Raw genomic sequence first — 23,613 nt, 5'->3', positions numbered from 1 at the left:
CACCATTGGGGGGCCAGAGCAGCGAACAGTTTTGACTGGGCTGAGCGGGAGCTGTACTTCCTCAGTGGTAGGGAGGCGAGCAGGCCAGAGGTGGATGAACGCAGTGCCCTTGTTTGGGTGTAGGGCCTGATCAGAGCCTGGAGGTACTGAGGTGCCGTTCCCCTCACAGCTCCATAGGCAAGCACCATGGTCTTGTAGCGGATGCGAGCTTCAACTGGAAGCCAGTGGAGAGAACGGAGGAGCGGGGTGACGTGAGAGAACTTGGGAAGGTTGAACACCAGACGGGCTGCGGCGTTCTGGATGAGTTGAAGGGGTTTAATGGCACAGGCAGGGAGCCCAGCCAACAGCGAGTTGCAGTAATCCAGACGGGAGATGACAAGTGCCTGGATTAGGACCTGCGCCGCTTCCTGTGTGAGGCAGGGTCGTACTCTGCGGATGTTGTAGAGCATGAACCTACAGGAACGGGCCACCGCCTTGATGTTGGTTGAGAACGACAGGGTGTTGTCCAGGATCACACCAAGGTTCTTAGCGCTCTGGGAGGAGGACACAATGGAGTTGTCAACCGTGATGGCGAGATCATGGAACGGGCAGTCCTTCCCCGGGAGGAAGAGCAGCTCCGTCTTGCCGAGGTTCAGCTTGAGGTGGTGATCCGTCATCCACACTGATATGTCTGCCAGACATGCAGAGATGCGATTCGCCACCTGGTCATCAGAAGGGGGAAAGGAGAAGATTAGTTGTGTGTCGTCTGCATAGCAATGATAGGAGAGACCATGTGAGGTTATGACAGAGCTAAGTGACTTGGTGTATAGCGAGAATAGGAGAGGGCCTAGAACAGAGCCCTGGGGGACACCAGTGGTGAGAGCGCGTGGTGAGGAGACAGATTCTCGCCACGCCACCTGGTAGGAGCGACCTGTCAGGTAGGACGCAATCCAAGCGTGGGCCGCGCCGGAGATGCCCAACTCGGAGAGGGTGGAGAGGAGGATCTGATGGTTCACAGTATCGAAGGCAGCCGATAGATCTAGAAGGATGAGAGCAGAGGAGAGAGAGTTAGCTTTAGCAGTGCGGAGCGCCTCCGTGATACAGAGGAGAGCAGTCTCAGTTGAATGACTAGTCTTGAAACCTGACTGATTTGGATCAAGAAGGTCATTCAGAGAGAGATAGCGGGAGAGCTGGCCAAGGACGGCACGTTCAAGAGTTTTGGAGAGAAAAGAAAGAAGGGATACTGGTCTGTAATTGTTGACATCGGAGGGATCGAGTGTAGGTTTTTTCAGAAGGGGTGCAACTCTCGCTCTCTTGAAGACGGAAGGGACGTAGCCAGCGGTCAGGGATGAGTTGATGAGCGAGGTGAGGTAAGGGAGAAGGTCTCCGGAAATGGTCTGGAGAAGAGGGGAGGGGATAGGGTCAAGCGGGCAGGCTGTTGGGCGGCCGGCCGTCACAAGACGCAAGATTTCATCTGGAGAGAGAGGGGAGAAAGAGGTCAGAGCACAGGGTAGGGCAGTGTGAGCAGAACCAGCGGTGTCGTTTGACTTAGCAAACGAGGATCGGATGTCGTCGACCTTCTTTTCAAAATGGTTGACGAAGTCGTCTGCAGAGAGGGAGGAGGGGGGAGGGGGAGGAGGATTCAGGAGGGAGGAGAAGGTGGCAAAGAGCTTCCTAGGGTTAGAGGCAGATGCTTGGAATTTAGCATGGTAGAAAGTGGCTTTAGCAGCAGAGACAGAGGAGGAAAATGTAGAGAGGAGGGAGTGAAAGGATGCCAGGTCCGCAGGGAGGCGAGTTTTCCTCCATTTCCGCTCGGCTGCCCGGAGCCCTGTTCTGTGAGCTCGCAATGAGTCATCGAACCACGGAGCGGGAGGGGAGGACCGAGCCGGCCTGGAGGATAGGGGACATAGAGAGTCAAAGGATGCAGAGAGGGAGGAGAGGAGGGTTGAGGAGGCAGAATCAGGAGATAGGTTGGAGAAGGTTTGAGCGGAGGGAAGAGATGATAGGATGGAAGAGGAGAGAGTAGCGGGGAGAGAGAGCGAAGGTTGGGACGGCGCGATACCATCCGAGTAGGGGCAGTGTGGGAGGTGTTGGATGAGAGCGAGAGGGAAAAGGATACAAGGTAGTGGTCGGAGACTTGGAGGGGAGTTGCAATGAGGTTAGTGGAAGAACAGCATCTAGTAAAGATGAGGTCGAGCGTATTGCCTGCCTTGTGAGTAGGGGGGGAAGGTGAGAGGGTGAGGTCAAAAGAGGAGAGGAGTGGAAAGAAGGAGGCAGAGAGGAATGAGTCAAAGGTAGACGTGGGGAGGTTAAAGTCGCCCAGAACTGTGAGAGGTGAGCCGTCCTCAGGAAAGGAGCTTATCAAGGCATCAAGCTCATTGATGAACTCTCCGAGGGAACCTGGAGGGCGATAAATGATAAGGATGTTAAGCTTGAAAGGGCTGGTAACTGTGACAGCATGGAATTCATAGGAGGCGATAAACAGATGGGTAAGGGGAGAAAGAGAGAATGACCACTTGGGAGAGATGAGGATCCCGGTGCCACCACCCCGCTGACCAGAAGCTCTCGGGGTGAGCGAGAACACGTGGGCGGACGAAGAGAGAGCAGTAGGAGTAGCAGTGTTGTCTGTGGTGATCCATGTTTCCGTTAGTGCCAAGAAGTCGAGGGACTGGAGGGAGGCATAGGCTGAGATGAACTCTGCCTTGTTGAGACTGGGGCAGCTGGTTTGGACTGGGGCAGCTGGTTTGGACTGGGGCAGCTGGTTTGGACTGGGGCAGCTGGTTTGGACTGGGTCAGCTGGTTTAGACTGGGTCAGCTGGTTTAGACTGGTTGGACCCTCTGCCCTCTAGTGTGAGACTGGGTCAGCTGGTTTGGACTGGGGCAGCTGGTTTGGACTGGGGCAGCTGGTTTGGACTGGGGCAGCTGGTTTGGACTGGGGCAGCTGGTTTGGACTGGGGCAGCTGGTTTGGGCAGCTGGTTTGGACTGGGGCAGACTGGGGCAGCTGGTTTGGACTGGGGCAGCTGGTTTGGACTGGTTGAACCCTCTGCCCTCTGTCATACACATGTAAACCATGTGTCCCCGTCATCCTGAAATATCAATCTAATGTAGATGCGTGTTTCTTTATGGGGGTCAGGTCAGCTAGGTCTCTATGGAGGGGCAGCTGTACAGGAAGAGACTGACCTTCCCCATCCCTCAAACTGGCACAGATCTAACAGGAGACCTGAGCCATAAGAAATGGTTCTCTTTCTGTTGGTTTAAGGAAGGTCATATTGATCATACACTGTTGTGTTTTTGACCGTACGCTTGTTTATTCCATATGTGTCGCGCTGCTTTGCTTTATCTTGGCCAGGTCGCAGTTGTACTTGTACTCAACTTTCCTACCTGGTTAAATACAGGTGTTCTCAACTAGCCTACCTGGTTCTCAACTAGCCTTGGTTAAATAAAGGTGTTCTCAACTGGCCTACCTGGTTAAATACAGGTGTTCTCAACTAGCCTACCTGGTTAAATACAGGTGTTCTCAACTAGCCTACCTGGTTAAATACAGGTGTTCTCAACTAGCCTACCTGGTTAAATAAAGGTGTTCTCAACTAGCCTACCTGGTTAAATACAGGTGTTCTCAACTAGCCTACCTGGTTAAATACAGGTGTTCTCAACTAGCCTACCTGGTTAAATACAGGTGTTCTCAACTAGCCTACCTGGTTAAATACAGGTGTTCTCAACTAGCCTACCTGGTTAAATAAAGGTGTTCTCAACTTTCCTACCTGGTTAAATACAGGTGTTCTCAACTAGCCTACCTGGTTAAATAAAGGTGTTCTCAACTAGCCTACCTGGTTAAATACAGGTGTTCTCAACTAGCCAACCTGGTTAAATAAAGGTGTTCTCAACTAGCCTACCTGGTTAAATACAGGTGTACAATAACAAAAAATAGTTAACTTACTTGCTCTCTACCTGGTTAACTAGGTGTTCTCAACTAGCCTACCTGGTTAAATAAAGGTGTTCTCAACTAGCCTACCTGGTTAAATACAGGTGTCTGACTTCAGGTAATTGTTCTCAACTAGCCTACCTGGTTTAATAAAGGTGTTCTCAACTTTCCTAGTTGAGTGAACTGAATTTTGTCCAGATGACTTGCAGGTGACTGTGACTTGTGTGTTCTTTTCTTCGTAGCATGATAATCATTTTCAGATAGTTTATGGTTAGATTGGATCCTCTGTTTGGGGGTCATGAAGGAAATTTACATCCTTATGATCAAGTAATCGAAAGGAATTTCTCTCTCTCGCTTCCCCCCTCTCTCCCTCTCTCTCTCTCTCTCTCTCTCTCCCTCTCGTTCTCTCTCACTTCCCCCCTCGCCCTCTCTCTCTCTCTCTCTCTCTCTCCCTCGTTCTCTCTCTCTCTCTCTCTCTCTCTCTCTCTCTCTCTCTCTCTCTCTCTCTCTCTCTCTCTCTCTCTCTCTCTCTCACTTCCCCCCCTCGCCCTCTCTCTCTCTCTCTCTCCCTCGTTCTCTCTCACTTCCCCCCTCTCTCTCTCTCTCTCTCTCTCTCTCTCTCTCTCTTTCCGTCTTCTAGAATAATGTCAGAGAAGAGAGCAGTTCATCAGCCCACCAGGGCCCAGGGGAGCGGAGAGGACCAGAGCACCGGTCAGCCCAGAGGCCTGCTGCCCTCCCTTGGGCCCAGAGTCAGGCTACCGGAGGCAGCCTGCAGAAAGACGGGCCGGGGGCCTTCCTCCTGGACCTCAGCAACTTCCCTGACCTCTCCAAGGCTGATATAAACAGACAGAACCCCAACATACAGGTAACACTGAGACACAGACAGACAAATATAGGGAGTTGGTTGGTTCTTCTAACTGTATGGGACCTAAAAAGCCACAAAAGTAGGACAGTAAAACAAGGAATATTCTCCCTCGTCGGGACATTTCCCAGGTTCCCCGTGAAGGAAAAAAATCTAATTTAATTTTAGGGATTAGAATTAGGTTACAGTTGCAATTATGGATAGGGTATAGGGTTAGGGTATAGGGTTAGGGTATATGGTATGGGTATAGGGTTAGGGTATAGGGTTAGGGTATCGGGTTAGTGTATGGGGTTAGCGTATAGGGTATAGGGTTAGGGTATAGGATTATGGTTAGGTTTAGGGTTACCGGTCAGGGTTAGTGTTATGGTAAGGGTTAGGTTTAGTGTTATGGTAAGGGTTAGGGTTACTTGTCAGGGTTAGTGTTATGGTAAGGTTTAGGGTTAGGGTTACCGGTCAGGGTTAGTGTTATGGTAAGGGTTAGGTTTAGAGAAAATAGGATTTTGAATGGAAATACATTTTAGGTCCCCACGAAGAACATTGTGTGTGTGTGACCACATGGCTGCCCAAGCACACAGAGCAGGAAGAGCAAACAGGAAGAGGCAGGATACACTGGTGCACATCACTACCCCCTTTCTCTGTCCCCCCCCCCTCTCTCTGTCTCTCTGTCTCTGCCTGTCTCTCTCTCTGTCCCTCTCTCTCTCTCTCTCTCTCTGTCCCTGTCTCTCTCTCTCTGTCCCTGTCTCTCTCTCTCTCTCTCTCTCTCTCTCTCTCTCTCTCTCTCTCTCTCTCTCTCTCTCTCTTCCATCTCCATCTCCCCACTTCTCTCCCTCTCTCTGTCTCTCTGTCTCTGCCGGTCTCTCTGTCTCTCTCTCTCTGTCTGTCTGTCTCTGTCTTTCCATCTCCCCACTTCTCTCCCTCTCTCTCTGTCTCTGCCTGTCTTTCTCTCTCCCTCTCTCTCTCTCTCTCTGTCCCTGTCTCTCTCTCTCTGTCCCTCTCTCTCTCTCTCTCTCTCTCTCTCTCTCTCTCTCTCTCTCTCTCTCTCTCTCTCTCTGTCTTTCCATCTCCCCACTTCTCTCCCTCTCTCTCTCTGTCTCTGCCGGTCTCTCTGTCTCTCTCTCTCTGTCTGTCTGTCTCTGTCTTTCCATCTCCCCACTCTCTCTCTCTCTCTCTCTCTCTCTCTCTCTCTCTCTCTGTCTTTGTCTAGGAGGAGAAGAGACAACATTAAGACAGGGTTCAGGGTATAGGAGGAGACGAGGAGAAGAGACAACATTAAGACAGGGTTCAGGGTATAGGAGGAGACGAGGAGAAGAGACAACATTAAGACAGGGTTCAGGGTATAGGAGGAGACGAGGAGAAGAGACAACATTAAGACAGACAGGGTTCAGGGTATAGGAGGAGACGAGGAGAAGAGACAACATTAAGACAGGGTTCAGGGTATAGGAGGAGACGAGAAGAAGAGACAACATTAAGACAGGGTTCAGGGTATAGGAGGAGACGAGGAGAAGAGTCAACAATGAGACAGGGTTCAGGGTATAGGAGGAGACGAGGAGAAGAGACAACATTAAGACAGGGTTCAGGGTATAGGAGGAGACGAGGAGAAGAGACAACATTAAGACAGGGTTCAGGGTATAGGAGGAGACGAGGAGAAGAGACAACATTAAGACAGAGGGGGTTCAGGGTATAGGAGGAGACGAGGAGAAGAGACAACATTAAGACAGGGTTCAGGGTATAGGAGGAGAAGAGACAACATTAAGACAGGGTTCAGGGTATAGGAGGAGACGAGGAGAAGAGACAACATTAAGACAGACAGGGTTCAGGGTATAGGAGGAGACGAGGAGAAGAGCCAACATTAAGACAGGGTTCAGGGTATAGGAGGAGACGAGGAGAAGAGACAACATTAAGACAAAGGGGGTTCAGGGTAAAGGAGGAGACGAGGAGAAGAGTCAACATTAAGACAGGGTTCAGGGTATAGGAGGAAACGAGAAGAGTCAACATTAAGACAGGGTTCAGGGTATAGGAGGAGACGAGGAGAAGAGACAACATTAAGACAGAGGGGGTTCAGGGTATAGGAGGAGACGAGGAGAAGAGACAACATTAAGACAGAGGGGGTTCAGGGTATAGGAGGAGACGAGGAGAAGAGTCAACATTAAGACAGAGGGGGTTCAGGGTATAGGAGGAGACGAGGAGAAGAGTCAACAATGAGACAGGGTTCAGGGTATAGGAGGAGACGAGGAGAAGAGACAATATTAAGACAGACAGGGTTCAGGGTATAGGAGGAGACGAGGAGAAGAGACAACATTAAGACAGACAGGGTTCAGGGTATAGGAGGAGACGAGGAGAAGAGACAACATTAAGACAGACAGGGTTCAGGGTATAGGAGGAGACGAGGAGAAGAGACAACATTAAGAAGACAGGGTTCAGGGTATAGGAGAGACAACATTAAGAGGGGGTTCAGGGTATAGGAGGAGACGAGGAGGAGAGTCAACATTAAGACAGACAGGGTTCAGGGTATAGGAGGAGACGAGAAGAAGAGTCAACATTAAGACAGGGTTCAGGGTATAGGAGGAGACGAGGAGAAGAGACAACAATAAGACAGGGTTCAGGGTATAGGAGGAGACGAGGAGAAGAGTCAACAATAAGACAGACAGGGTTCAGGGTATAGGAGGAGACGAGAAGGGTATAGGAGGAGACGAGGAGAAGAGACAACATTAAGACAGACAGGGTTCAGGGTATAGGAGGAGACGAGGAGAAGAGACAACATTAAGACAGACAGGGTTCAGGGTATAGGAGGAGAAGAGGAGAAGAGACAACATTAAGACAGGGTTCAGGGTATAGGAGGAGACGAGAAGAGTCAACATTAAGACAGGGTTCAGGGTATAGGAGGAGACGAGGAGAAGAGACAACATTAAGACAGACAGGGTTCAGGGTATAGGAGGAGACGAGGAGAAGAGACAACATTAAGACAGACAGGGTTCAGGGTATAGGAGGAGAAGAGGAGAAGAGACAACATTAAGACAGGGTTCAGGGTATAGGAGGAGACGAGAAGAGTCAACATTAAGACAGGGTTCAGGGTATAGGAGGAGACGAGGAGAAGAGACAACATTAAGACAGACAGGGTTCAGGGTATAGGAGGAGAAGAGGAGAAGAGACAACATTAAGACAGGGTTCAGGGTATAGGAGGAGACGAGAAGAGTCAACATTAAGACAGGGTTCAGGGTATAGGAGGAGACGAGGAGAAGAGACAACATTAAGACAGGGTTCAGGGTATAGGAGGAGACGAGGAGAAGAGACAACATTAAGACAGGGTTCAGGGTATAGGAGGAGACGAGGAGAAGAGACAACATTAAGACAGGGTTCAGGGTATAGGAGGAGACGAGGAGAAGAGACAACATTAAGACAGGGTTCAGGGTATAGGAGGAGACGAGGAGAAGAGACAACATTAAGACAGAGGGGGTTCAGGGTATAGGAGGAGACGAGGAGAAGAGACAACATTAAGACAGGGTTCAGGGTATAGGAGGAGACGAGGAGAAGAGACAACATTAAGACAGGGTTCAGGGTATAGGAGGAGACGAGAAGGGTATAGGCATCTCAAGATGCAGGAAGAGAGGGAGCAGGTCTGGGGAGAAGGAGCGATTGAACCAATGAGTGAGGGGTCTGTGAGAGGAGGAGGAGAGTATGGGTGGGACCTCTTTGATCCTAAGATTCATGTCCTGGAGAAGGTTGAGCATATCCTTCATGTCCTGGAGAAGGTTGAGCAGACCCTTCATGTCCTGGAGAAGGTTGAGCAGACCCTTCAGGTTCTGGAGAAGGTTGAGCAGATCCTTCATGTCCTGGAGAAGGTTGAGCAGATCCTTCAGGTTCTGGAGAAGGTTGAGCAGACCCTTTGAACTCACTGTTTAGGTGGAGAGGATTGAGGTGGGTGAGGGGGTAGTTGGGGCATTGTATTGGGGTGGAAGTTCGCCCCTCTCTTCTGGGAGGCACAGGAGTTAGGAAGGACAGAAGGGAAGGAGGGGGAGGGAGTCAGGACCACATTAAATTTGACTGCTGCTACCCAGACGGGCTCAGTGGGACTGCTCAGGTGTGATCGTTAGATCAGAGCAACTGGTATTTTGTGTCAGAAACATCTAGAATGTAGTATTAGAAGGAAACAATGCAGACACTGATGAAGTACAACTCCAGTACATAATGGGCAGTTGTTTCTCCAGACAGACTCTGACCTTTGACCCTGAGCCTCTCTCTCTCTCTCTCCTCCAGGTGACCATAGAGGTGGTGGACGGTCTAGAGGCAGCAGAGCCTGAGAAAGGCCTGAAGAAAGAGAACAAACCAGGATGGGCTGCTCCCAACTGGAGAAACTGGTGGAAATCCTCCTCCACCTCCTCCTCGGTCTCGACCCCCCGCAGGCCCGAGGAGCAGGCGCCCTACAGGGGAGAAGGTGAAGGACGAGGGGGAGGTAAAGGAGGTGTTGGTGACACAGAGGATAGTAACTTCCTAAAGCCACTTGGGGACTGGGAGAGGAGAGGAGGAGGAGGAGCAGGAGGAGGAGGAGGAGGAGCAGGAGGAGGAGGAGGAGGCACAGGAGGAGGAGCAGGAGGAGGAGGAGGAGGCACCAGCAAGGCTCAGACTGAATATGGTGAGTGTTGTGTGTGTGTGAGGGGACCAAGCTAAATAGACAGTCTAGAGGTCTGGTTCTGATGTGACCTAACTACATAGACAGTCTAGAGGTCTGGTTCTGATGGTACCTAGCTACATAGACAGTCTAGAGGTCTGGTTCTGATGTGACCTAGCTACATAGACAGTTTATAGGTCTGGTTCTGATGGGACCTAGCTACATAGACAGTCTAGAGGTCTGGTGCTGATGTGACCTAGCTACATAGACAGTCTAGAGGTCTGGTTCTGATGTGACCAAGCTACATAGACAGTCTAGAGGTCTGGTTCTGATGGGACCTAGCTACATAGACAGTCTAGAGGTCTGGTTCTGATGGTACCTAGCTACATAGACAGTCTAGAGGTCTGGTTCTGATGGTACCTAGCTACATAGACAGTCTAAAGGTATGGTTCTGATGTGACCTAGCTACATAGACAGTCTAGAGGTCTGGTTCTGATGGTACCTAGCTACATAGACAGTCTAGAGGTCTGGTTCTGATGGTACCTAGCTACATAGACAGTCTAAAGGTATGGTTCTGATGGGAGCTAGCTACATAGACAGTCTAGAGGTCTGGTTCTGATGTGACCTAGCTACATAGACAGTTTATAGGTCTGGTTCTGATGGGACCTAGCTGACACCATAATAACTACAGTGTAGTTAGCAGTTATCTGACACCATAATAACTACAGTGTAGTTAGCAGGTAGCTGACACCATAATAACTACAGTGTAGTTAGCAGGTATCTGACACCATAATAACTACAGTGTAGTTAGCAGATAGCCGACACCATAATAACTACAGTGTAGTTAGCTGACACCATAATAACTACAGTGTAGTTAGCAGGTATCTGACACCATAATAACTACAGTGTAGTTAGCAGGTAGCTGACACCATAATAACTACAGTGTAGTTAGCAGGTAGCTGACACCATAATAACTACAGTGTAGTTAGCAGATAGCTGACACCATAATAACTACAGTGTAGTTAGCAGATAGCTGACACCATAATAACTACAGTGTAGTTAGCAGATAGCTGACACCATAATAACTACAGTGTAGTTAGCAGATAGCTGACACCATAATAACTACAGTGTAGTTAGCAGATAGCTGACACCATAATAACTACAGTGTAGTTAGCAGGTAGCTGACACCATAATAACTACAGTGTAGTTAGCAGATAGCTGACACCATAATAACTACAGTGTATTTAGCAGGTAGCTGACACCATAATAACTACAGTGTAGTTAGCAGGTAGCTGACACCATAATAACTACAGTGTAGTTAGCAGATAGCTGACACCATAATAACTACAGTGTAGTTAGCAGTTAGCTGACACCATAATAACTACAGTGTAGTTAGCAGGTAGCTGACACCATAATAACTACAGTGTAGTTAGCAGATAGCTGACACCATAATAACTACAGTGTAGTTAGCAGAAAGCTGACACCATAATAACTACAGTGTAGTTAGCAGAGAGCTGACACCATAATAACTACAGTGTAGTTAGCAGATAGCTGACACCATAATAACTACAGTGTAGTTAGCAGGTAGCTGACACCATAATAACTACAGTGTACTGGTTCCAGTCCTTTCAGGCCAGACTGGGCTGTGATTGAAGCTTTTAACATTATTTAGTTCCATGAGCTGGATTTGTGTGTGTGTGTGTGTGTGTGTGTGTGTGTGTGTGTGTGTGTGTGTGTGTGTGTGTGTGTGTGTGTGTGTGTGTGTGTGTGTGTGTGTGTGTGTGTGTGTGTGTGTGTGTGTGTGTGTGTGTGTGTGTGTGTGTGTGTGTGACCACTTCCGTTAGCGCTGCCACACAACAAACAAACCCTCATATCATTCTCAACTGGCCCGCTAGGTAGATAAATCTGCTGTGGAAGAATTTGCCCTCCTCGCGAAGCCGTAACATCCTCAACCGTGCCTCAGCCTGTCCACCGACTCCAACATAACAACAGTTACAGAGGAATGTGGGTGTTATGGAGAGACAAATATCATTTATCCATATGTTACGTTCTCGTTCAAACTGAAATCCAATGTTTAATCACAGAGGATGGACAACTATCTAGTTGTCTACTATTGGACTGTCCTGGTACATCAAGCCGTCTCACTACAGAAACAGGAGATAGACTAGTGTCCTGTCCAGGGGGTGTCCTGGTACATCAAGCTGTCTCACTACAGAAACAGGAGATAGACTAGTGTCCTGTCCAGGGGGTGTCCTGGTACATCAAGCTGTCTCTCTACAGAAGCAGGAGATAGACTAGTGTCCTGTCCAGGGGGTGTCCTGGTACATCAAGCTGTCTCACTACAGAAACAGGAGATAGACTAGTGTCCTGTCCAGGGGGTGTCCTGGTACATCAAGCTGTCTCACTACAGAAACAGGAGATAGACTAGTGTCCTGTCCAGGGGGTGTCCTGGTACATCAAGCTGTCTCACTACAGAAACAGGAGATAGACTAGTGTCCTGTCCAGGGGGTGTCCTGGTACATCAAGCTGTCTCACTACAGAAACAGGAGATAGACTAGTGTCCTGTCCAGGGGGTGTCCTGGTACATCAAGCTGTCTCACTACAGAAACAGGAGATAGACTAGTGTCCTGTCCAGGGGGTGTCCTGGTACATCAAGCTGTCTCACACTACAGAAACAGGAGATAGACTAGTGTCCTGTCCAGGGGGTGTACTGTACATCAAGCTGTCTCACTACAGAAACAGGAGATAGACTAGTGTCCTGTCCAGGGGGTGTACTGTACATCAAGCTGTCTCACTACAGAAACAGGAGATAGACTAGTGTCCTGTCCAGGGGGTGTACTGTACATCAAGCCGTCTCACTACAGAAACAGGAGACAGACTAGTGTCCTGTCCAGGGGGTGTACTGTACATCAAGCTGTCTCACTACAGAAACAGGAGATAGACTAGTGTCCTGTCCAGGGGGTGTACTGTACATCAAGCTGTCTCACTACAGAAACAGGAGATAGACTAGTGTCCTGTCCAGGGGGTGTCCTGGTACATCAAGCTGTCTCACTACAGAAACAGGAGATAGACTAGTGCCCTGTCCTGTCCTATCCAGGGTGTGTACTGTACATCAAGCTGTCTCACTACAGAAACAGGAGATAGACTAGTGTCCTGTCCAGGGGGTGTCCTGTACATCAAGCTGTCTCACTACAGAAACAGGAGATAGACTAGTGTCCTGTCCAGGGGGTGTCCTGACTGTGATCTCACAGCTGCTCTTACAACAACAAAAACACATGAAATAACTGTTTTCACATGTAATGTATTTACATTTGGAGTCCACATGTTAACAACACCGTTTCACATGTGTGGAAAAAATAACATGTTTTCACCTCACATGTGAATTGAAATGTCCTGTCCAGGGGGTTTCAACGTTAAAACTTTCAACGAAACAGGAGAATCGTGTCCTATCCAGGGGTGTGCACGCTGTCTCACTACAAAACATTCACATGTGGATAATCATATTTGCATCTCACATGTAAAGAACAAAAACACATGAAAAACTGTTTTCACATGTAATGTATTTACATTTGGAGTCATGTTAAGAGAACGTTTCACATGTGAAAAAAAACATGTTTTCAGTTCACATGTAATTGAACTCTACATGTGAAAAACATTAAAACTTTCCTGAGTTCACATGTAATTGAACTCTACATGTGAAAAACATTCACATGTGGATAATCATATTTGCAGTTCACATGTAAGAGAACTCTACATGTGAAAAACATTCTCCTGAGTTCTCATGTAAGAGAACTCTACATGTGAAAAACGTTCTCCTGAGTTCACATGTAATTGAACTCTACATGTGAAAAACATTCTCCTGAGTTCACATGTAAGAGAACTCTACATGTGAAAAACATTCTACATGTGAAAAACATTTTCCTGAGTTCACATGTAAGAGAACTCTACATGTGAAAAACATTCTCCTGAGTTCACAGTTCATGTGAAAAACATGAGTTAAGAGAACTCTACATGTGAAAAACATTCTCTGAGTTCCTGAGTTCACATGTGAAAAACGTTCTCCTGAGTTCACATATAAGAGAACTCTACATGTGAAAAACATTCTCCTGAGTTCACATGTAAGAGAACTCTACATGTGAAAAACATTCTCCTGAGTTCACATGTAAGAGAACTCTACATGTGAAAAACATTCTCCTGAGTTCACATGTAAGAGAACTCTACATGTGAAAAACATTCTCCTGAGTTCACATGTAATTGAACTCTACATATGAAAAACGTTCTCCTGAGTTCACATGTAATTGAACTCTACATGTGAAAAACGTTCTCCTGAGTTCACATGTAATTGAACTCTACATGTGAAAAACATTCTCCTGAGTTCACATGTAAGAGAACTCTACATGTGAAAAACATTCTCCTGAGTTCACATGTAAGAGAACTCTACATGTGAAAAACATTCTCCTGAGCCCGGGCAGAGGAAAGGTTTCCAGGTATGATTATCAAAGTGATCCCATTAATGTTAATTGGAAGTAAAAAAGGAATTCTTGGCATTTCAGCCCCCACTTCCAGAAAAACACTAGACTGAACCAACCCCAGCCCAGACTCATTTGAATGTGTCTTATGCTAAAACAAAACTATTTGATTTGATTTTTTTTTACACCTCATTTGTCATTATTACAGTGTGTTAACCTCCCTGGTTTCCTGGATTATATTGTTTGTTTTGTTGCCAAATGCTTCCTGGTGTGTTTTTGTAAACACTGAAAACACTCACTCTGCCCTGTGTGAGTGAGTGTGTAAGCTTGTCTGAGAGTCAAAGTCAAAGGGAACTATTATCCCCCCCTCCAAGACTCCACCCCCCCAATCCATGACCCCCACCCCCCACCATGACGCCCCACACTCCATCCATGACCCCCACACCCCCACCATGACCCCCACACCCTATCCATGACACCCACACCCAATCCATGACCCCCACACCCCATCCATGACGACCCACACCCCCTCCATGACCCCCACACCCCCATCCTTGACCCCATCCTTGACCCCCACACCCCCACCATGACCCCACACCCAATCCATGACCCACCCACACCCCAATCCATGACCCACCCACACCCCAATCCATGACCCAACCACACCCCAATCCATGACCCAACCACACCCCAATCCATGACCCACCCACACCCCATCCACGACCCTCACACCCACTCCATGACCCCTCACACTCCCTCCATGACCCCCACACCCAATCCATGACCACTCACACCCTCCTCCATGACCCCCACACGAACTCCATGACCCCCACACCCCAGCCCTGACCCCACAACCCCCTTCCTTGACCCCACACCCCCATCCATAACGCCCACACCCCCTCCATGACCCCCACACCCCATCCATGACCCCCACACCCCATCCATGACCTCCCACACCCCTCCATGACCTCCCACACCCCATATATGACCTCCCACACCCCATCCATGACCTCCCACACCCCCTCCATGACCTCCCACACCCCATATATGACCTCCCACACCCCATCCATGACCTCCCACACCCCATCCATGACCTCCCACACCCCCCATGACCTCCCACACCCCATCCATGACCTCCCACACCCCCTCCATGACCCCTCATACTCCCTCCATGACCCCCACCCCCTCTCCATGGCCCCTCACAATCCCTCCATGACCCCCACCCCCTCCAGTACACTGACTCATTACTACATCGTACCCCAGTACACTGACTCATTACTACCTCGTACCCCAGTACACTGACTCATTACTACCTCGTACCCCAGGACGCTGACTCATTACTACCTCGTACCCCAGTACGCTGACTCATTACTACCTCGTACCCCAGTACGCTCACTCATTACTACCTCGTACCCCAGTACACTGACTCATTACTACCTCATACCCCAGGACACCGACTCACTACTACCTCGTACCCCAGTACACTGACTCATTACTACCTCATACCCCAGGACACTGACTCATTACTACCTCGTACCCCAGGACACTGACTCATTACTACCTCGTACCCCAGGACACTGACTCATTACTACCTCGTACCCCAGGACAGCGACTCATTACTACCTCGTACCCCAGTACACTGACTCATTACTACCTCGTACTCCAGGACAGCGACTCATTACTACCTCGTACCCCAGGACACTGACTCACTACTACCTCGTACCCCAGGACACTGACTCACTACTACCTCGTACCCCAGGACAGCGACTCACTACTACCTCGTACCCCAGGACACTGACTCATTACTACCTCGTACCCCAGGACACTGACTCACTACTACCTCGTACCCCAGGACACTGACTCACTACTACCTCACCCCAGGACACTGACTCACTACTACCTCGTACCCCAGGACACTGACTCACTACTACCTCATACCCCAGGACACTGACTCACTACTACCTCATACCCCAGGACACTGACCTCGTACCCCAGGACAGCGACTCACTACTACCTCGTACCCCAGGACACTGACTCATTACTACCTCGTACCCCAGGACACTGACTCACTACTACCTCGTACCCCAGGACACTGACTCACTACTACCTCGTACCCCAGGACACTGACTCACTACTACCTCATACCCCAGGACACTGACTCACTACTACCTCGTACCCCAGGACACTGACTCATTACTACCTCGTACCCCAGGACAGCGACTCACTACTACCTCGTACCCCAGGACACTGACTCACTACTACCTCGTACCCCAGGACACTGACTCACTACTACCTCGTACCCCAGGACACTGACTCATTACTACCTCATACCCCAGGACACTGACTCACTACTACCTTGTACCCCAGGACACTGACTCACTACTACCTCATACCCCAGGACACTGACTCATTACTACCTCGTACCCCAGGACACTGACTCACTACTACCTCGTATCCCAGTACACTGACTCACTACTACCTCGTACCCCAGGACAGCGACTCATTACTACCTCGTACCCCAGGACACTGACTACCTGTACTACTTCTATATAGCCTTTTTTTTGTTATGTATTGTGGTACTATTTTCTTTTCATTTATTTGTTTATTTTTTTATTTTTTTTAAAACGACTAGTAAGTAATTCATAATTAAGCATTTCACTGTAAAGTCACACTCTTTGTTGATGTTGATCTCTCTCTCCCCCCCCCCCCCTCTCTCGCTCCTCTCCAGACTATATAGATGGAGAGGGTGACTGGAGTAACTGGTCTCCATGCAGTGTAACCTGTAAGAACGGGAACCAGAAGAGGACCAGGTCATGTGGTTATGCCTGCACTGCCACTGAGTCACGCACCTGTGACATGCCATCCTGCCCAGGTGAGGACAGTGTGACAGGCTTGTGTGTTCTGAACCCCCTGATTGAGGCAGCTTGCTGACCTGCCCAGGTGAGGACAGTGTGACAGGCTGTGTGTTCTGAACCCCCTGATTGAGGCAGCTTGCTGACCTGCCCAGGTGAGGACAGTGTGACAGGCTGTGTTCTGAACCCCCTGATTGAGGCAGCTTGCTGACCTGCCCAGTGGTGAGGACAGTGTGACAGGCTGTGTGTTCTGAACCCCCTGATTGAGGCAGCTTGCTGACCTGCCCAGGTGAGGACAGTGTGACAGGCTGTGTTCTGAACCCCCTGATTGAGGCAGCTTGCTGACCTGCCCAGGTGAGGACAGTGTGACAGGCTGTGTTCTGAACCCCCTGATTGAGGCAGCTTGCTGACCTGCCCAGGTGAGGACAGTGTGACAGGCTGTGTGTTCTGAACCCCCTGATTGAGGCAGCTTGCTGACCTGCCCAGGTGAGGACAGTGTGACAGGCTGTGTTCTGAACCCCCTGATTGAGGCAGCTTGCTGACCTGCCCAGGTGAGGACAGTGTGACAGGCTGTGTGTTCTGAACCCCCTGATTGAGGCAGCTTGCTGACCTGCCCAGGTGAGGACAGTGTGACAGGCTGTGTTCTGAACCCCTTGATTGAGGCAGCTTGCTGACCTGCCCAGGTGAGGACAGTGTGACAGGCTGTGTGTTCTGAACCCCTTGATTGAGGCAGCTTGCTGACCTGCCCAGGTGAGGACAGTGTGACAGGCTGTGTGTTCTGAACCCCCTGATTGAGGCAGCTTGCTGACCTGCCCAGGTGAGGACAGTGTGACAGGCTGTGTGTTCTGAACCCCCTGATTGAGGCAGCTTGCTGACCTGCCCAGGTGAGGACAGTGTGACAGGCTGTGTTCTGAACCTATTTTACTTTATTTGTGTCATTGGATCCAGGTCACATGTTTAAATGGTCACTGTCATATTTACATTTATTTTTACATGTCATAAATACCTGTAGATTTTTAAAGGGATGATAAATACCTGTAGATATTTAAAGGGATGATAAATACCTGTAGATATTTAAAGGGACCTGATTTTAAAGGGATGATAAATATTAGATATTTAAAGGGATGATAAATACCTGTAGACATTTAAAGGGATGTAGATGATAAATACCTGTAGATATTTAAAGGGATGATAAATATATTTGTATATATTTAAAGGGATGATAAATACCTGTAGATATTTAAAGGGATGATAAATACCTGTAGATATTTAAAGGGATGATAAATACCTGTAGATATTTAAAGGGATGATAAATACCTGTAGATATTTAAAGGGATGATAAATACCTGTAGATATTTAAAGGGATGATAAATACCTGTAGATATTTAAAGGGATGATAAATACCTGTAGATATTTAAAGGGATGATAAATACCTGTAGATTTTTAAAGGGATGATAAATACCTGTAGATTTTTTTAAATTAACATCACTTCAGTATTATAGGAGGTCAAAGTGACACAGGAAATACACGGGGTGTGAAACAGGAAACAGGAAGTACACAGCGTGTGAAACAGGAAGCGGGAAGTACACGGGGTGTGAAACAGGAAACAGGAAGTACACAGCGTGTGAAACAGGAAGCGGGAAGTACACGGGGTGTGAAACAGGAAACAGGAAGTACACAGCGTGTGAAACAGGAAGCGGGAAGTACACGGTGTGTTTACTGTGCTTACATCTTTCTTCCTGTTGCGTCATTAACTGACCGTGTGTCTGTCTAAAGGTATCGAAGATGCTTTCAAGACAGCCGCCACTGAGGTCAGTCTGCTGGCTGGAACCGATGAGTTCAACGCTACAGAGCTCTTTGGTGTCGGTAAGACTCTTCTTTCAGTAGTCTTTTTTGTCATTTTCCCCTCATGTATCTAAACATCAGGTTTCCTCCACTGTCAAACGCAACAGCGATTCTATTCAGCATGAATGTCCAGGTCAGGGTTACTTTCTGAATGGACCTAAAACAGCGGCCCAGTCCTCCCAGTCAGCCCATTGATTTGTGAGGATATGTCTGTTCTAGTCAATACATTTCTATGGCCCAGTCCTCCCAGACAGCCCATTGATTTGTGAGGATATGTCTGTTCTAGTCAATACATTTCTATGGCCCAGTCCTCCCAGACAGCCCATTGATTTGTGAGGATATGTCTGTTCTAGTCAATATATTTCTATGGCCCAGTCCTCCCAGTCAGCCCATTGATCTGTGAGGATATGTCTGTTGTAGTCAATATATTTCTATGGCCCAGTCCTCCCAGTCAGCCCATTGATCTGTGAGGATATGTCTGTTCTAGTCAATATATTTCTATGGCCCAGTCCTCCCAGTCAGCCCATTGATTTGTGAGGATATGTCTGTTCTAGTCAATATATTTCTATGGCCCAGTCCTCCCAGACAGCCCATTGATTTGTGAGGATATGTCTGTTCTAGTCAATATATTTCTATGGCCCAGTCCTCCCAGACAGCCCATTGATTTGTGAGGATATGTCTGTTCTAGTCAATATATTTCTATGGCCCAGTCCTCCCAGACAGCCCATTGATCTGTGAGGATATGTCTGTTCTAGTCAATATATTTCTATGGCCCAGTCCTCCCTGGGCCCTCATCATTCTTTCTCATTCTGCATCAGGACAGGAAGAGAGCCAAGCATTCTGTAATGTTCTGCTCTCTGTGTCTGTTCCAATATCCTCAGCTAGCAAGGAGAAAAGAACCCATCAAATAAATAGCTAGCCTAGCACACATATGCATCCTCCTATTCCCATCTTGTATGAGACAGAGACAGAGACAGAGACAGAGACAGAGACAGAGAGAGAGAGAGAGAGAGAGAGAGAGAGAGAAAATGGGGGTGGGAGAGAAAGAGAGAGACAGGGTGCATAGGTGACTAACTAACCCTGTCTCTTCTAGACACAGACAGCTGTAGGGAGAGATCCAGACTAATTAACCCTGTCTCTTCTAGACACAGACAGCTGTAGGGAGAGATCCAGACTAATTAACCCTGTCTCTTTTAGACCCAGACAGCTGTAGGGAGAGATCCAGATTAACTCTGCCTCTTCTAGACACAGACAGCTGTAGGGAGAGATCCAGACTAACTCTGTCTCTGTCTCTCATGTCTTCTAGACACGGACAGCTGTAGGGAGAGATCCAGACTAATTAGCTCTGTCTCTTTTAGACCCAGACAGCTGTAGGGAGAGATCCAGGCTAACTATGTCTCTGTCTCTAATGTCTTCTAGACACGGACGGCTGTAGGGAGAGATCCAGACTAACTCTGTCTCTGTCTCTGTCTCTGTCTTCTAGACACAGGCAGCTGTAGGGAGAGATCCAGACTAACTCTGTCTCTGTCTCTAATGTCTTCTAGACACAGGCAGCTGTAGGGAGAGATCCAGACTAACTCTGTCTCTGTCTCTAATGTCTTCTAGACACAGACAGCTGTAGGGAGAGATCCAGACTAACTCTGTCTCTGTCTCTAATGTCTTCTAGACACAGACAGCTGTAGGGAGGGATCCAGACTAACTCTGTCTCTGTCTCTAATGTCTTCTAGACACGGACAGCTGTAGGGAGAGATCCAGACTAACTCTGTCTCTGTCTCTAATGTCTTCTAGACACAGACAGCCGTAGGGAGAGATCCAGACTAACTCTGTCTCTGTCTCTAATGTCTTCTAGACACAGACAGCTGTAGGGAGAGATCCAGGCTAACTAACTCTGTCTCTGTCTCTGTCTCTAATGTCTTCTAGACACAGACAGCTGTAGGGAGAGATCCAGACTAACTCTGTCTCTAATGTCTTCTAGACACAGACAGCTGTGAACGCTGGATGAACTGTAAGTCTGAGTTCCTGAGGAAATACATGACCAAAGTGTCCAACGACCTCCCCAGCTGCCCCTGCTCCTACCCCACCGAGGTGGCCTACAGCACGGCCGACGTCCCCGACCCCGCCACACGCCGGGCCTTCCGCTGGAAAGACGCCAGCGGCCCCAAGGAGAAACTAGAGATCTACAAACCCACGGCCCGGTGCTGCATCCGCTCCATGTTAACTCTAGAGTCCACTACCCTGGCCGCACAGCACTGCTGCTACAATGACAACATGAAGCTCATCACCCGGGGTAAAGGAGCAGGAACACCCAACCTCATCAGCAACGAGTTCTCTGCTGACCTCCACTACAAGGTCGACGTCCTGCCCTGGATCATCTGTAAGGGGGACTGGAGTCGCTATAACCAGGTCAGGCCTCCTAACAACGGGCAGAAGTGTCCAGACAACCCCCTGGATGAGGATTATCACAAACAGGTGGAGGACGCTCAAGAGTTTTAGAACTGGAGAGATGAACATGAGAAAGAGAGAGAGAAAAAAAAACGAAAACGATCTGAGAAATGTTTATGAATCTGGTACTTCAATTGGTGCTTCAAACCATCCATGAGTGTTTTTAGACATTGGAACTCGGTGCCATGTGAACAGGACTGTTGACTGTTGTGACAACGATGAGACCGAGGTAAACAGGACTGTCTGTTGATCAGCCAACGTGATGAAGAGACAGCTAGGTGCCATATGAACAGGACTGTCTGTTGATCAGCCAACGTGATGAAGACGATGAACTGTTCTTGTCTTCATCATAATCACAGTCTATAAGTCATGTCAGGTCTTTGTTTCTATGACATCAAATCAAATTATATTCAAAGTCAAACTGTATGATGGATTTTTGACAAATATTTTTTCTGATAATAATTCTATAAATGTTTGGTTTAAAAGGGATAGCTTGGTGTAGCTTCATAAAAAGGGAAAATTACTTTTCATGTTTTAGATTAGTTTTGTAAGTTTTTAGTTTGTTTCTGATTGGCCAGAAGGAGAGCACAGGGATTCTTAATGGGCTGAATGATCAGATCCAAATCTCCATGTTTTGAGTCACACCCTCCTGACCTATCAGAATAGAGAGAGAGAGATCCCTGACCTATCAGAATAGAGAGCGAGAGATCCCTGACCTATCAGAAGAGAGAGAGAGAGATCCCTGACCTATCAGAATAGAGAGCGAGAGATCCCTGACCTATCAGAATAGAGAGAGAGAGATCCCTGACCTATCAGAATAGAGAGAGAGATCCCTGACCTATCAGAATAGAGAGAGAGAGATCCTTGACCTATCAGAATAGAGAGCGAGAGATCCCTGACCTATCAGAATAGAGAGAGAGATCCCTGACCTATCAGAATAGAGAGAGAGAGATCCCTGACCTATCAGAATAGAGAGAGAGAGATCCTTGACCTATCAGAATAGAGAGCGAGAGATCCCTGACCTATCAGAATAGAGAGAGAGAGAGATCCCTGACCTATCAGAATAGAGAGCGAGAGATCCCTGACCTATCAGAATAGAGAGAGAGAGATCCCTGACCTATCAGAATAGAGAGAGAGAGATCCCTGACCTATCAGAATAGAGAGTGAGAGATCCCTGACCTATCAGAATAGAGAGAGAGAGATCCCTGACCTCAGAATCAGAATCAGAATAGAGAGAGAGAATAGAGAGCGAGAGATCCCTGACCTATCAGAATAGAGAGAGAGAGATCCCTGACCTATCAGAATAGAGAGAGAGAGATCCCTGACCTATCAGAATAGAGAGAGAGAGATCCCTGACCTATCAGAATAGAGAGCGAGAGATCCCTGACCTATCAGAATAGAGAGAGAGATCCCTGACCTATCAGAATAGAGAGAGAGAGATCCCTGACCTATCAGAATAGAGAGCGAGAGATCCCTGACCTATCAGAATAGAGAGCGAGAGATCCCTGACCTATCAGAATAGAGAGAGAGAGATCCCTGACCTATCAGAATAGAGAGCGAGAGATCCCTGACCTATCAGAATAGAGAGTGAGAGATCCCTGACCTATCAGAATAGAGAGAGAGAGATCCCTGACCTATCAGAATAGAGAGAGCGAGATCCCTGACCTATCAGAATAGAGAGAGAGAGAGATCCCTGACCTATCAGAATAGAGAGAGAGAGATCCCTGACCTATCAGAATAGAGAGCGAGAGATCCCTGACCTATCAGAATAGAGAGAGAGAGATCCCTGACCTATCAGAATAGAGAGCGAGAGATCCCTGACCTATCAGAATAGAGAGAGAGAGATCCCTGACCTATCAGAATAGAGAGAGAGAGAGATCCCTGACCTATCAGAATACATTTACATTTTACATTTAAGTCATTTAGCAGACGCTCTTATCCAGAGCGACTTACAAATTGGTGCATTCACCTTAGAGAGCGAGAGATCCCTGACCTATCAGAATAGAGAGAGAGAGATCCCTGACTTATCAGAATAGAGAGCGAGAGATCCCTGACCTATCAGAATAGAGAGCGAGAGATCCCTGACCTATCAGAATAGAGAGCGAGAGATCCCTGACCTATCAGAAGAGAGAGAGAGCGAGAGATCCCTGACCTATCAGAAGAGAGAGAGAGCGAGAGATCCCTGACCTATCAGAAGAGAGAGAGAGCGAGAGATCCCTGACCTATCAGAAGAGAGAGAGAGAGACATCCCTGACCTATCAGAAGAGAGGGAGAGAGAGAGACATCCCTGACCTATCAGAAGAGAGAGAGAGAGACATCCCTGACCTATCAGAAGAGACAGAGAGACATCCCTGACCTATCAGAAGAGACAGAGAGACATCCCTGACCTATCAGAAGAGACAGAGAGACATCCCTGACCTATCAGAAGAGAGAGAGAGACATCCCTGACCTATCAGAAGAGAGAGACAGAGAGACATCCCTGACCTATCAGAAGAGACAGAGAGACATCCCTGACCTATCAGAACACTTTGACTTTTGACTTTTGGTCTTTCTTTATTGAAACATTCTCAATTCATTTAAAACTCACCACCCCCCCACTCCTAAAATAAAAAAATAAAAATATATCCTGTACTGC

General features: G+C 48.1%; 1 protein-coding gene across 1 annotated transcript in view; it reads left to right on the top strand.

Moving 5' to 3' along the window:
* LOC124047518 (isthmin-1-like) overlaps positions 1 to 21,743 on the top strand; it is a 34,660-nt gene extending 12,917 nt beyond the window's left edge. Inside the window, exons 2-6 of the mRNA XM_046367819.1 lie at positions 4,543 to 4,767; positions 9,019 to 9,394; positions 16,568 to 16,711; positions 18,468 to 18,557; positions 20,512 to 21,743. Of these exons, the coding sequence (XP_046223775.1) occupies positions 4,543 to 4,767; positions 9,019 to 9,394; positions 16,568 to 16,711; positions 18,468 to 18,557; positions 20,512 to 21,029 (1,353 nt within the window). The 3' untranslated portion in view covers positions 21,030 to 21,743. The remainder of the gene's footprint in view (positions 1 to 4,542; positions 4,768 to 9,018; positions 9,395 to 16,567; positions 16,712 to 18,467; positions 18,558 to 20,511) is intronic.
* The last annotated feature ends 1,870 nt before the right edge of the window (positions 21,744 to 23,613 follow it).

Source organism: Oncorhynchus gorbuscha, linkage group LG11, assembly GCF_021184085.1.
Source record: "Oncorhynchus gorbuscha isolate QuinsamMale2020 ecotype Even-year linkage group LG11, OgorEven_v1.0, whole genome shotgun sequence".
NCBI lineage: Eukaryota > Metazoa > Chordata > Actinopteri > Salmoniformes > Salmonidae > Oncorhynchus > Oncorhynchus gorbuscha.
This window is presented reverse-complemented; position numbering and strand designations above follow the sequence as displayed.